This window comes from Limanda limanda, chromosome 20 (genome assembly GCF_963576545.1).
Source record: "Limanda limanda chromosome 20, fLimLim1.1, whole genome shotgun sequence".
Lineage (NCBI taxonomy): Eukaryota > Metazoa > Chordata > Actinopteri > Pleuronectiformes > Pleuronectidae > Limanda > Limanda limanda.
In genome coordinates this window covers 6,291,408-6,304,766 of record NC_083655.1, presented here as the reverse complement: position 1 = coordinate 6,304,766, position 13,359 = coordinate 6,291,408, and the positions used below count along the sequence as shown (strand labels likewise).

General features: G+C 41.4%; 2 protein-coding genes across 3 annotated transcripts in view; one reads left to right on the top strand and one right to left on the bottom strand.

The window, feature by feature from the left end:
* The window catches only part of acad11 (acyl-CoA dehydrogenase family, member 11), a 35,708-nt gene that overhangs the window by 18,367 nt on the left and 3,982 nt on the right, over positions 1–13,359 (top strand). For both annotated transcript variants that reach the window (XM_061093692.1, XM_061093691.1), the window contains 11 exons: positions 1,180–1,305; positions 2,085–2,246; positions 2,346–2,510; positions 2,588–2,729; positions 2,890–3,011; positions 3,185–3,291; positions 3,517–3,628; positions 3,841–3,918; positions 4,269–4,407; positions 5,242–5,349; positions 6,444–6,542. In XM_061093692.1, coding sequence (XP_060949675.1) covers positions 1,180–1,305; positions 2,085–2,246; positions 2,346–2,510; positions 2,588–2,729; positions 2,890–3,011; positions 3,185–3,291; positions 3,517–3,628; positions 3,841–3,918; positions 4,269–4,407; positions 5,242–5,349; positions 6,444–6,542 — 1,360 coding nt within the window. The remainder of the gene's footprint in view (positions 1–1,179; positions 1,306–2,084; positions 2,247–2,345; positions 2,511–2,587; positions 2,730–2,889; positions 3,012–3,184; positions 3,292–3,516; positions 3,629–3,840; positions 3,919–4,268; positions 4,408–5,241; positions 5,350–6,443; positions 6,543–13,359) is intronic.
* ackr4b (atypical chemokine receptor 4b) lies at positions 10,055–13,303 on the bottom strand. Its single transcript, XM_061093694.1, has 2 exons — positions 13,197–13,303; positions 10,055–11,390 (listed from the first exon to the last, which is right to left on the bottom strand). The coding sequence occupies exon 2, from the start codon at positions 11,378–11,380 to the stop codon at positions 10,259–10,261; it is 1,122 nt and encodes a 373-aa protein (XP_060949677.1). The 5' UTR covers positions 11,381–11,390; positions 13,197–13,303; the 3' UTR covers positions 10,055–10,258.

Genomic DNA, 13,359 nt, shown 5'->3' with positions numbered 1-13,359 from the left:
AACTGGAAATGTTGTGGGTAATTTATACTAACTGTATTTACCTTGTCATATACAGACATAAATATAAACATTTTGTGTTGTCATAGGCTGATTTGAGCCCTGAGGAAACTTTGTTCACTATACGTCTCTGCATCGTTGAGTCATTGTTAACATAGTTCTTTGCACAGTATTTGCAAATGTACACAGCCTTTCCTTCTACATTGGATGGGGTGAAATGTCTCCACACATGAGAGAGTGCACGTGGCATTGTTCTGTAGAATAAGATGAGAAAAAAGTTTGTAAAAAAACACTAATGCAATGCCAGAGATATAAATAGTTAGCCAAACAATTGGAATCGTCTGTAAACATATTTTACAATTGATGGATAAATGAATGGAAATAGGCTAGATGAACAGATGAACAATCCTCAATCAGCATGCTAATATATTTTCCCCAGTAATATCATGGAAACTTACCTGACTAGTCCTGCACACTACAGCAGGCCTCAGTAGCCCTGCTGTAGAGTGAAGGATGCTGGGAGTTATCTGTGCATGTGATGGAAGAATGCACAGTGGAGGGTTCAACGTGCAGTGTGTCCTGCATTCCATACATCTTTAAAATAGAGATTTGAATGATGTTTTTATTGCTCAGCGTTTAATTTTCCTAGTTTTTTTTTTTTCAAAATTCCCGAGCTAAACTTCCCATGGAAAGTTTCTGGAAATTTACCGGAAACTTTCCGCCCCTTTGCAACCCTAGTCTTGAGTACTTATTATGTTCTGTACTTATATGTTCTGTATATATATATGTTCACCCTGAGGATTAGAGAGAAACTGCTTTTCAATCTTGTCCATGTTTTGGACATAAAGTTCAATTTGACAAATACTACTTCCTCCATTAAATGTATGTTCACTTTTATCCATCTATAATATTGCTGTAAATAACTGCTGACAATGTATGTGATATATTTCTGATCAGGTTTAGTTATACTGATTTAAACTGCAGCTTTTCAGGAGAATTTCTATGAAAGACCTGAAAAATCAATGGATTACAGTTGCACCAACAGTAGACTGTCTGAAGTTTTTATTCATGTAGTACAGAATTACATTTTTAGAAAAAAGTGACCTCTGAAATTGATTGTGACCCAATTATCTTGAAGCTAACATTAGGGATTGCGTGGTTCACCTGTGTGGCTGTGTGCAGGTAGACAGGGAGTACCGGGTGCAGAGGGCGCTGTGCTCCGCTGGCTTCCCTGTCCCTCAGCCTCTGTTGCACTGCACTGATGTTGATGTCATTGGAACAGAATTCTACATGATGGAGCATGTGAAGGTATATTTTTTAGCTCTTAGGTTTTGCCTTCGGGGCAGAATTTCAAAAGACTATTTGCAATTGTGCAATGACAAGTAGTGGGAATTGAATCACATTTTTCTTTTTTTAGAACTTTATTGAAAAGAAACACAAACATTCCTTGACAACATCACAAATTATATATGACAGACTGATTAGTGAAAAATAATAAATAAATAAATGGACAGTTAAGACATTCCATCGTACCACAGGATTCCCCTCAGTTAGAGAGGTATCCTGCAATAGGTAGCCACCTCCTCACAAAAACATCAGACCTTAATTGTAATTGAGCAGTTAAAGCCTCCATTCCATACACCTCCCTTAGCTTCTGTTTCCACTGTGCCACTGTAGGTGGTTGTGGATTCAACCATTTTATTATCACCATTTTCCTAGCAGTCATCAAGAATATATGTAACAAGTGCTCTTGGTCTCTTGTGTACATGCCTTCAGGAGTTAGATCGAAAAGAAACTGACTTGGGGTGAATAGTTTATTAATTCCCAAAACTTTATCTATCTCGCTCTTTATCCCCTTCCAGAAAGGAAGCATCATTGGGCAGTCCCAAAATATGTGTGAGTGGTCGCCAACCATTCCACATCGTCTCCAGCAGTATATTGCCGCTGGATTATCTGCAAATTTAGAGACCACGGAGGGCGTCTTAAAGAACCTAGTCTTCATCTTCCAATCAAACTCCTTCCACATGTTACTATTGATTTGAATCACATTTTCAAAACACCCACTATTGTTTATTTCTTTTGACCAGGGGCGTATATTCAGGGATCTCCGTCTCCCTGGAATGAGTCCAGTAGAGAGAACTGCTCTGTATGTGGCTGCAGTGGAAGTGTTGGCGAAGCTGCACTCACTGGACGTGGCATCGCTTAACCTTGAAGGATATGGAAGAGGAGCAGGCTACTGCAAGAGACAGGTGAGATGAAACCTTCTCCTCCATACATCAAAATATCTTTATATATCTAATCTGGAAAACCTATAGTCAATGTTCCAATATTTATTTTGTCCATTAAAGGTGTCCACCTGGACAAAGCAGTACACTGCAGCAGCCCACAGAGACATCCCAGCCATGAATGAACTGTCTGATTGGTTGATGAAGAATTTGCCAGCCAATGACAATGAGGTCACGCTCGTCCATGGGGATTATAGATTGGATAACTTGATATTCCATCCAACAGAGGTACAGTTTCCTAGTTATTTTACCATTTTGCTGTATTTGACAATAAAAACTGAACTAAGTGGATTTGTTGTCATCAGGCTCGTGTGATAGCAGTCCTGGACTGGGAGCTGTCTACCACTGGGCAGCCTCTGGCCGACCTGGCCTATTTCCTAATGCCTCACTACTGGCCCCCAGGCCTAAACGTTATCAGCACATTAGGCAGCTTGAAAGGAATAGAAGGTGATGAAAACTGTGCAGGATTAACAGCCTCTGAAAATGACTGGGCCACAAGATGGATTGTTTTTTAATTTATTTTCGTGAACATACGCATGTGAGTGTTCAGTTTTTGTGATCGTGCCTTTCCCATCTCCCATCTCCCATCTCTCCAACCAATGAGCAGGTGTTCCATCTGTGGGGGATCTGATCTCCATTTACTGCAGGTGCCGGGGGATCCCGTCTGCTTTGCCACAGTTGAATTTCTACGTGGCCTTGTCTTTCTTTAAAATGGCAGGTATTGCCCAGGTGCGTCTCCCTGTGTATGTGTCAAGCACAGCTTTCTCTATTTCCCCTGTATAAATACATATAAACACATTTCCATTTAAGGGTTTAGTAGTAATAGTTTTAAATGGGATACTTGAAATGTACAATGAAAACAAGATGAATTGATTCTTTTCTTCTTCTCTTCTGTTTCCCAGGGAGTCTACACTCGCCACCTACTGGGCAATGCCAGTGCTCCCAATGCAGACCAGTTCGGCCAGTGTGTGGAGCCCTTGGCTGGGGTTGCCTTGCAGATTGCACAGGGGTGGGTTGCAGATACAATTGTTTAAATGTGTATGAATGTACTGATATCAGTATCAATATCATTTGATACGAGCCTGATGTTTATTCTGTGTGCTCTCATAGGCCAGAATACAGATTGATTCCACCTGCTGAGTAAACTTAAGCCAGATAAAGGAATTTGGTGTCCAGCTGCTGCTTCCTGTTTTCCCTGATGTCTTTTGAATGTGTGAGGTGTGTTTATTGCCAGGTCTCTCACAGGCCCGACAGAAAACAGGCTTTTCCTGCAGACGGCTAGAGGTCAGGCTGTTCTCCAGCAAGTCAAAGACTTCATGAGACAATTCGTGCTTCCTGCTCAGGAGGTCAGTGCCTCTTAAGATACGAAGAGACATCTGTCTGCTAAGATGATCGATATTGGACATGAGTTTGTCAGAACAGAATCATTGGCATCCCCGTGTTCTTAGTGTCGTGCAGAGATGTCTTTGCAGATCTTTGTTGCTTTTATTTGTGAAAGAAAAGGTTAAGATTACTGTTCTTATTTGACCTATCCACTGGTTAACTTTTTTCCTCACAGGAAGTTGCAGAGTACTACTCCAAACACGCTCAGTCCTCCCAGAGGTGGCACACTCCCCAAACAATAGAAGATCTAAAGGTATTTTAGGATATATTGTCACATCCTTATTCATCTTTAATTGCTTTTCCACAGACCCTTGCATAAATAGTATCAATATAGTAAAAAAAACAGTGTAGAAGTCTAGTATCAAAGCAGCCAAATTAGGGCAATATTTTTTTAGTATAAACACTGAACCTCCCTTCTGAGTCTTCCACACGCCATTATCCATCATTGCCAGTTTAAACTAAACAAAAACCCTGTTTCTTAATTAATGATTGTTTCCTTATGTTTGAACTTGACATTACTAACATGTACTTTGACTGAAGCGTTCAGTCTGTGCACGCAGATACTCTGTGATAGCACGCATCTGTTTTCTTTTCATTCTGCAGGTGAAGGCGCGGGAGGCGGGGCTGTGGAACCTTTTCCTGCCGGCGGTCAGCGGCCTCAGTCAGCTGGACTATGCCTACATCGCAGAGGAAACTGGACGTTGCCTCTTTGCCCCCGAAGTCTTCAACTGCCAAGCTCCTGGTAAAACATCCTACATGTAGACAGATTAATGCTCATTTAGAGGCCATGGTCAATAATGTTGTCAGTCACACGACTCACTATACATACAACAGGACCTTGCTCTTTGTTTACACAGCATAGATTAAAGGGACTCTTACCTTTGTTGCATTTTTACACTTTTTTTGGATAAGGTTAAATTGGTATTAATTAGGTAATGACACTCTAAAATGCAAGACAGACCCACCAGGAGTAAAAACAAACAATTATTTCACTCTCATAATATTTAGTGAAAACTTCAACCAATAAAATTCTTCGGACCGAAGGACCTTATTGGCCGACAGACCTGTCTGTTTGCTGCATGGACATGCAGGTTTTCCGTCTGCTTCTTGTGGCGCATTCGGGCCCGCGTCATCAAGGCATGTGAATGTAAATGTATATAACTTACCGAATCCATTGCTTTGGTAAACAAAAACTCACGTGCGTGCGCGGAGGCAGTAATTGTAAGTCTGCTTGTAAATAAAGTTTCTTCAAAAAAACACCGCGGATGGGAACGAGGGGGTGGGGCATTGGAGGAAGGCGGGATGATTTGAATGTGCTGTAATTCTCAAATGCAACAAAGGTAAGAGTCCCTTTAAGTGTGTTTTCTAATGCTCTGGATAACATGAGGTTAAATGCAACATGTCAACTCGACAACAAAAACATGTTTCTACTCATCTGAAAACATAAAAATCCAATACTTTCCAATACAAATCTCTTTAATGAGTTAAACTTGTGTTATAAAGACCTTGGAGAGCATTTCGTTTTCAAATTAATGCCAGAATTTACGGTAAGTTTGCGTGTTGTGTTTCTCCACAGACACAGGAAACATGGAGGTGCTGCACATGTTTGGCAGTGATGAGCAGAAAAGGAGATGGCTGGAGCCTCTGCTCAGAGGAGAGATCCGCTCCTGTTTCTGTATGACAGGTAGTTTTCCATGACTGTGCCCATCTGCGTCATTTCAAGATGTGAGCCTTGTGTTGTGGGGTTGTGGTGTTTTTAATTTCTTGCCTGTGAATGGACATTTGTGGACACAGATCCCAGAGAACCGGTGATAATGAAAAGCAGCAGAGGTCCATTTCAATTGGACAGCAGTTAGTCATTTGTTCCTCAGCACAGTCAACCAAGTGCTGTGTTACACCCTGAAGCCTGACAGGTTATTAAATACAGTTGTGTGAGGGAGGTTGAGACAAAACTGTTGAGTAGGGACATGTTTTTTTATTGAAATATGTTTATTAGGGCTGCAACACAGTAGAATTAGTAGAGATTTGAAAGTTAAGTTCAAAGCTTAAGAATATTTAAGAAATGATGTACCGGTTGTAGACTTAAGGCAGCTTTTAGAAACCAAAATGAATATTAAGGATGTAATTTGTCGAGATCGCTAAGTACCTATCAGAGCCAATTCCGTGCCCAGTTACTTGGCACTGCTAAAGGTTTAGTTTTCAAAGCATGTGTTGGGGTTTCCTGTCAAAGAAAAGGGTTGACGAGGTTTCGCCCGGCATGTTTTCTACCGACTGTAAATAGTCTTGTTAGAAATATCAAACAACAAACCCTCACAGTGAGTATTTCTCCCTGTTTTTCCTCCAATTTGGTTTCCACTCAGCCTGGAAAAAGCAGCATGCCAGAGGTGATTGCAGTGGGTGTGAACCTCCCTGTGGTTTTCATAAACACACATGGAGTTTAGTAGCGCCTTGGGAATTTTTTTGTCTGCTGTTTGTTCGGTTTGTTACACTGCGAAGGAAAGGCACCTCCAACTTGTGCTTATAAACAATGTCTGAGTCTGACGTTAAGACTCATCCGCGGTACAGTTGAGGTATGAAAATGAACTGTTACTGCTCTATTTATATCCACCTCTCTGGATGTGGTTAAAGCTGGAATCCAAAATTTAGATTCGGGAAAAGATTCAACACAAATCACTTTTCTGCAGTCTGGATATTGTTAGAGAGTCTAATTGTTTGTTGTACTTGGTGTAGGATTTAGTATTTTGTGAGTTTAAACCTGACCTGTGATGTCGTCCACAGAGCCCGATGTGGCCTCCAGTGACGCTACCAACATGGAGTGCACTCTTCAAAGGGATGAGGACAACTACGTCATCAACGGCAAGAAATGGTGGAGCAGTGGTAAGTCTGTTTCTATTATAACGTATAAAGAATCTTTACAACACCAAGAATGCAGATTGTTTTTTCCTGTCCATTTCGGGGCCAAAAATACCAAGAGGGAGGTTAAGACAAATAAAGAAGCATTCTTTATGTCTGTCTTGATTTACTTTAAACCATTTTGTGAGGCAAACAAAAGAATGTTTTTCAAAGAGTAAATCCGAGAGGACCATTATGTTCTCGGAAAGGGTTGGGTTTACATGTAAACCAAGATGTTTCTGTTACAAAGTTAAATGCTTACCCACCCTGCTGTCGTATGGACATCCAAAGTGCAGATGACTCAGAAAACACAAACAACTTTCTTAATAACTTTACAAACTCTTGGATCTGTGTAATTCTTGGAAAGTTCGTGTCAGACGTGTTTGTAAAAGACCATGTGCAGTTACTGAAAGGTCTTTGTTTGTGATTCAGGATTTAAAAAAGGACTTCAGATAAATGTTGATGTGACTTTAAGTCAAAATAAAACCCTTAAACCATCAAACAGCAAAACATCTGCATGCACACATTCATTAAGTTTATTCTCAAACGTGTGAGTCAGTATTCTTTGGATTTAACGTGTAGTTAAGTCTTTGCTGAGCAGCTCTATAAATTTGATTGGTCCCTCTTGTCTTGTTAATATTACTAAACAAAACAGTTTGATCTGGAAGAGCTGCCCTAAAATGTTTTCAGGGTTTTACTGACATCATTAAAATATCCAAAGCTCATGTAAGTATTTTGACATTTCATCGCCCACCTCTCCAGTCACTTTGAGTTGAAAGATATTCCAGATGTTTCCTCTGACACACATCTGGCCCGAGCTTTGAACTTCCAGTTTAATGGTAAACAGTGGTCTGTTGTTTTTGTTGTTGGGTTGATTTTTTTTCCAGCCCAGATATCTTTTCTGTTTGTTAAAAAACGTTAGAGCGCCACGGTTTTGCCAAAAATGAACCAAATATCCACTTTGAGATTCTGTCTTCATGCCTGGTCTGTGTGAGTCATGCTGTACGACTCTACTTGGAACAATTCTCCTTATTCTCTCAAGTGAAATTTCCACCAGTAGAAAACAAATCTACTGGGGTTTCGTGAATGTCCCCTGCCACTATGAATACATCTCTCTGTTAGGAAGGAATGTTTCCTCCTCACTGTGACCTGTGGCTGCACTTCTGTCAAACTATATTTTGCAGGAGAGGAAAATGGGATGGTCTTGTCTTGACACTTAATTCAGCTTCATGTTCCAACAAAAGCATAAGCAAAACTAAGCCTCTATAGTATTGTGTTGGAGGTTATGTTTTGCTATGGTAACGCATTCCTTCGAGCTATCAGATGTTCCTCATGGACGTGTCAGCGGTGTTTCCCAACATGTCGTCCAAGGCGCTTGGCAGCCGTCGCATCGTGTCCCCCTAAAGGAGGATCTGTGGATGTGTTGGTACAGGACCTGTTGCCGTAGAGACAAACAAAGTAGTAAAGACTTCTCAGATGCAGATTATATTTTCACCCCTGTCTGTTTGTTTGATTGTAAGTGAGATTATACAAGAACTAAAAATCCAGCATGTAATATCTAGAGTTTAAATCTGGTTTCATAAGGGGACTGTTGGGCCTTGGCAGAGGAATGAACACAGCTGAGTACCTTTCGGGTGTATTCACTCATTCAGTCATTTTGATAATTACATAGCAGTACCCACATTAGGTTGTACTAGATTTCTTTGTACAACTAATCTCCTGCTTTCGCCTAAACTTTCTGGAAAATTACTTGCTTGAAAAATGTTGGCGACAATCTTCACACTCTACCACAGTCTGCAGTTTTCTTCCTTGCTTTCCCCTCTGTGTAGAATTGTTTTCTGGCGGGACGGGAGGTCCTGTGCTGCCCGGTGGTGTGGAAGCAGTGGGACGGTCCCGTGGGCCTGATAATGTGCTGCAATTATTCCCAGACCAGTAATCTCTCAGCCGTAGGGACTTGTATTTACAGACAGAAGCACAGACGATGCCCACATGTTCAACACTGTAGGAATCATCATGCAGGTCATTCTAACTTTGGCTTTCGTCAGGCTTAGTTAACTTTGCTAAATGGAAAAATCAGGATTATATGTTGTGGTTTAAGGTTGAAACATTGATTTAAAGATTTGCTGTTTTAAGAAAAGTATGGCGTTCGTGTGGAGTGGATCTTAATCATTTATAAAGAAGTACAGATTGTACAGGTAGAGCCTGTGATGGCTTGTTGATTAATGACTAAATTGGGTCGCACAGGATTAGGAAATTCCTTGTTTGCTTTGTTACTTGCAACTTGATACATTTAATACCAAAGAAACTATTACAAACTCAGCCTCACCTTTTGTATCAGTAAGAAGACACACCTAGTGTGTTGATTGTACGGTGTCGAGCTCCCACAGATCCGAGCTGGGAGGCATTACAGTGGAAAGAACAGACGTTCCAGGTACTGCAAATTACAGTCCATTCATTTGTCAGATGCTGAAAGCAATCGGAAAGAATGATAAACAAAGAAAACTGTTTTGTCTCAAGCTTTCTAAAAGCTAGTCAGGAATAAAGATGACCCCCTTCCAGTGTAAACAGGTTTGAACACTGTTAGCATCAAACACTAGAGCCTACATTTGATCTGCTGTGTTAGTGTTTGCTTGAGTCTAATGTCACATGGAGGCGATCCAAAGGGAAAAAGATTAAAGTCTCAGTTGTGTTGTTGTATGAAATGTTTAGTCATTACATAGATCGACCAATGAAATGCACTCAAGCTTTATTTTAAATACATTATTCAACATCATTGAAATTGAAGAGAGCCACACGCCTGTGCTGTTTGCTGCTCTGGCTTCGTTTGCCAAATCTGTTTCTTTTTTAACTCAATTGGTCGGCAACTGTGAAGTAAAGTCACAGCCCAACACAAAGCCACCGGATGGGATCAATGGGATGCAGATGGTTGTTTGGACAGAGGCACAGGCTGTTGTGTTGAATTGGATTTGTTTGAGTTTAATTCTAACAGATGTAGATAGATGCATGACACATAAAGTCTTTGCTTTATTCAATAAAAAACTTTATTTATAGAAAATATTTTTGCTTAGTTGATGCATATACACCCAACGTTTTTATATATATATTCATTTCACTAATAATTAATGTACATTGTTATTTATGTCTAGCTTACATGATACAAAAAGATGTGCAAACATATATACATGGATACAACAGGTGCTTACAGGAAAATATATATGTTATGAGTAAAAGCAACACTATACAACTTTTCTTCACCTTTTATAAAGCATCTTTTGGTTTTGGTCCACTGACTGATTAGTGCCGCTTTCGTTCCCACTGAACATCTGTTCTCTGTAACGTCAGTGAGTTGGTATGATCTCCTGTAAGAAGTGTGTTACTGACTGATAGGACCTGCTGAAATTGTCAGAATCAGTTCTAGCAAATTCAAGAGTAATGCTGAACTCTAGATCGTTTAAAAAGACTAAGAAGTCTTAAAAAACTGAGTTTATTACCAGTAATCAGCGAGGAAACTTTTCAAATATCAAGAATTTTCAACAGAGTTTGGTGGAATTGTTACAGCAGAAGCTCTTCAGGTTCAGGAAGCCGGGGATCAGGGCATAAGCTGTGTTTCAGTTCAGTGCGTAGTCAATAGATTGATAGGCTTTGTTTTTTCTCAACATGAAAATCCCTTAATTGCTCAGTAAAAGTAACATAGTGTTGCTTTAAATACTGAAGGTGCTTGTGTCTGGGTCCTCTGAACCAGACTGGGAATGCGTTGGATTGCACGTGTTGAGTGAAATCTCCACTGCCGGCTCCTCTCTCACGCGTCTTGTGGTTTTCTTAAGCCTCTGTCCAAGGTGCTTGGCCGTCTTGAGGACGTGAACCCTGAAGGAGGAGCCGAGGAAGGCGTAGAGGAGAGGGTTGATGCAGGCGTGGGTCAGTGCCAGGCTCTCTGTCACCTGGAGAGCATGGTCCAGGCCCTTGCTGACATCGCAGTCGGTCACAATGTAGATGATGTCCATCGCTCGGCACAGCTTGACCACGTTGTAGGGCAGCTGGGTGAGCAGGAACACGGCCACCACAGCCAGCAGGACTCGCAGGCTGCGCCACTTCCTGTCTCTTCGTACCCCGGCCGCCCGGCTCAGGATCCGGCCCACCGAGCAGTAGCACACCACCATGACTAAGAAAGGCAGCACGAATCTAAGTGTCACCTCCAGCAGCTCCAAGGCAGCCTTCGCCGGTCTGGCCATGCTGTGGGGGTAGACGGCTGTGCAGGCCATCCGGTTGTGATGGTGTTTCACTGTGGAGAAGATAAGTTCGGGAAGGCCAAGAAAGCTGGCCACAGCCCACAACACCACACACACCAGGAGCCATTGCCTCCTTAGCCGGGCACCTGTCCCAGTCCTGCCTGCTGGACTTTGGGTTATGGCGCGGTAGCGATCCACACTGATACACGCCAGCAGCAGCATCCCACAGCTGAAGTTGGCACTGTAGAGGAAGGAGGTGATCTTGCAGGCGGCCGAACCCAACTTCCATCCATGGACGGCATCAGCCGCCCAGAAGGGGAGGGTGAGGAGGAGCAGCAGGTCGGATATGGCGAGGTTAAGGATGCACACGTCTGTCAGGGTTCGTAGTCGCAGCTTGGATGTGTAGACCACCACGACCAGGGCGTTCCCGGCCAGACCGACCACCAGAGCCAGGGCATAGACGACCGGGAGGTAGAAGCTGGCAAAGGTGCGCACCGTCTCTTTGTCGCAGACACTGTGTTCATAATCGTAATCGTAGGTGTCATTGAAGCTGGAGTCCTCGTCCTCGTCCTCGTGATAAATTACATTTTCCATCATTTCTTTTTTTCTGTACGGGGGAAGAAAGGGTACTGTTTATTTTCAAATTTGAGAACATTTCACTTTGCCCTTTTTAATTCCTCCATGCTGTGATTCACACTATGAAATACATAATCAGCCCATTGTGTTGCATCCCAGAATGAGATCTTTGTATACCATGAGCTCCTCTGCAGCAGGACAGAGAGGTTGTTTCTGTTTGTGCATCAGAGGAATCTCTCCTGCGTGGCTTCCCTAATGGCCTAAGCCCTGTGTGTTTGAACTGTGTGTCGGCTTGAATAACCCCGGTGAAAACAGCTCTGAGGGATGAGAAGCAGACCAGAAGACTTGCCGACCCTCTAATTACCCTTTGAATTCAGATAGTGTTCATTTTGTTGGATGCCGTGATCAATGTCTGCAGCTCCAAGTTCCTCTGTTTGAGTGATTATCGGCATTTGGCCCGTAGGAGACCGTCAAAAGGTCAGGAATGACAGGAATGATGTGGAAGGAGAGATGAGGACGACACGCGGGTGTGACTAAGGTCTCTCAACAGATCCAAATCCCAGGATGTTGCTTTTGACTGGTGCAACAGGACGTCCTATGGAAGTGAGACTGTCATCGAGACTCATTGTATTGTTAACATACGCTCACAGTTGTTGGCTCCAGATGTTATGTCTGCTGAGGACCAGAAAATACTGAACTGTGTGTGTGTGTGAGTGAACAAGTCGACTCTTGTCTCTGATCAAAAGAGATAATTCTCTTTGGGAAAACAATATATTAAACCTTGAGGAAACACCGGAATCCAACTAAATAGAAGTTAATACTTTAGGTCACGAAGATATTTCTACTCTTCACGTGACATTTGTAGGAAACTTAGAAACCCAACAGCAAAATAGACTGATGATATAAATCAATGTATTTTGCATCTCATGAACGTTTTGGCAAAACGTGTTAAATAGACAGATGACAGTTTGTCACTTTTATGAAACGTTTCCAGATTCTTTACATAATGAGTCATTATCTCCCAAATGGGAGGAGCAGGAATTCTGGAACAGATGTTCATGGTAACACAGAAATGTCAAGTATTCTCCTGCTGTCAACAGCTGCACTTCATATGCAAGAGGAGTAATGGGTTAATATACGTTTGTCTAGCTGTTGCTTCTGTTATTTGGTCTTCACAAATACAATAAAATATACATATGTAAATGAATAATTAAATATAAACAATAATGTAATGATAATAGGAAATGTAATCCTATTTTGCTGATGTGTGAACAAACAATATAAATGTAAACACACTTTTTACGTCGCGATAAAATTAGATTTAGCTGTTGAATTATTTTCTGTATTTTTTTTAGTTTTGACCACTTTTATTTACGTTTAAATTAAATGACATACAATTCATTTATGGTCATTTTATTCTGACAGTGGAGTTTTAAGTGGGATAAGGATTTGCTTTGGTTACTGATCAGAAAACCAAGAGTGAAACTGTGATGAGATAAAAACAACACAACACACTCAACAACACTCAAAACAAATGCATCAGGCTCACTTCAGCTTTATCATTACCTCACTGTGTTTATAATAACCTCATAAAATATCCTGGACTTTGACTGTTGTTCTAGCACCGAAGGGAACCGTTGACTTCACAAGTTACAATACATTTCCATGTAAATGCAGAAATCAAACAACATAGTTAAATCATTATATATTTTTAGTACGAGTCTGGTAAAGATTGTGGATTCAAGATTTCTGTGCGTTCTAGTCAGAGTTTGGCTTGTTTTTGAAATCAGAAACTATTTTAAAAAAAAAACAGGAATTAACGGAAAGATTTTCTTACCTCCTCTCAGCTGCTGTGTGAATTGTGTGAAGTTGATTGTTAAAAATCCGTTTTGTTATTCAAAATCACAAACAGCTTTAGTGAGTCCTGAGGAGAAAAGCTGTGTTTCCTGCAGGACTAAAGTGACTGATCTCTCTCCCTCTCGGCCCTGTCCCGCCTCCCT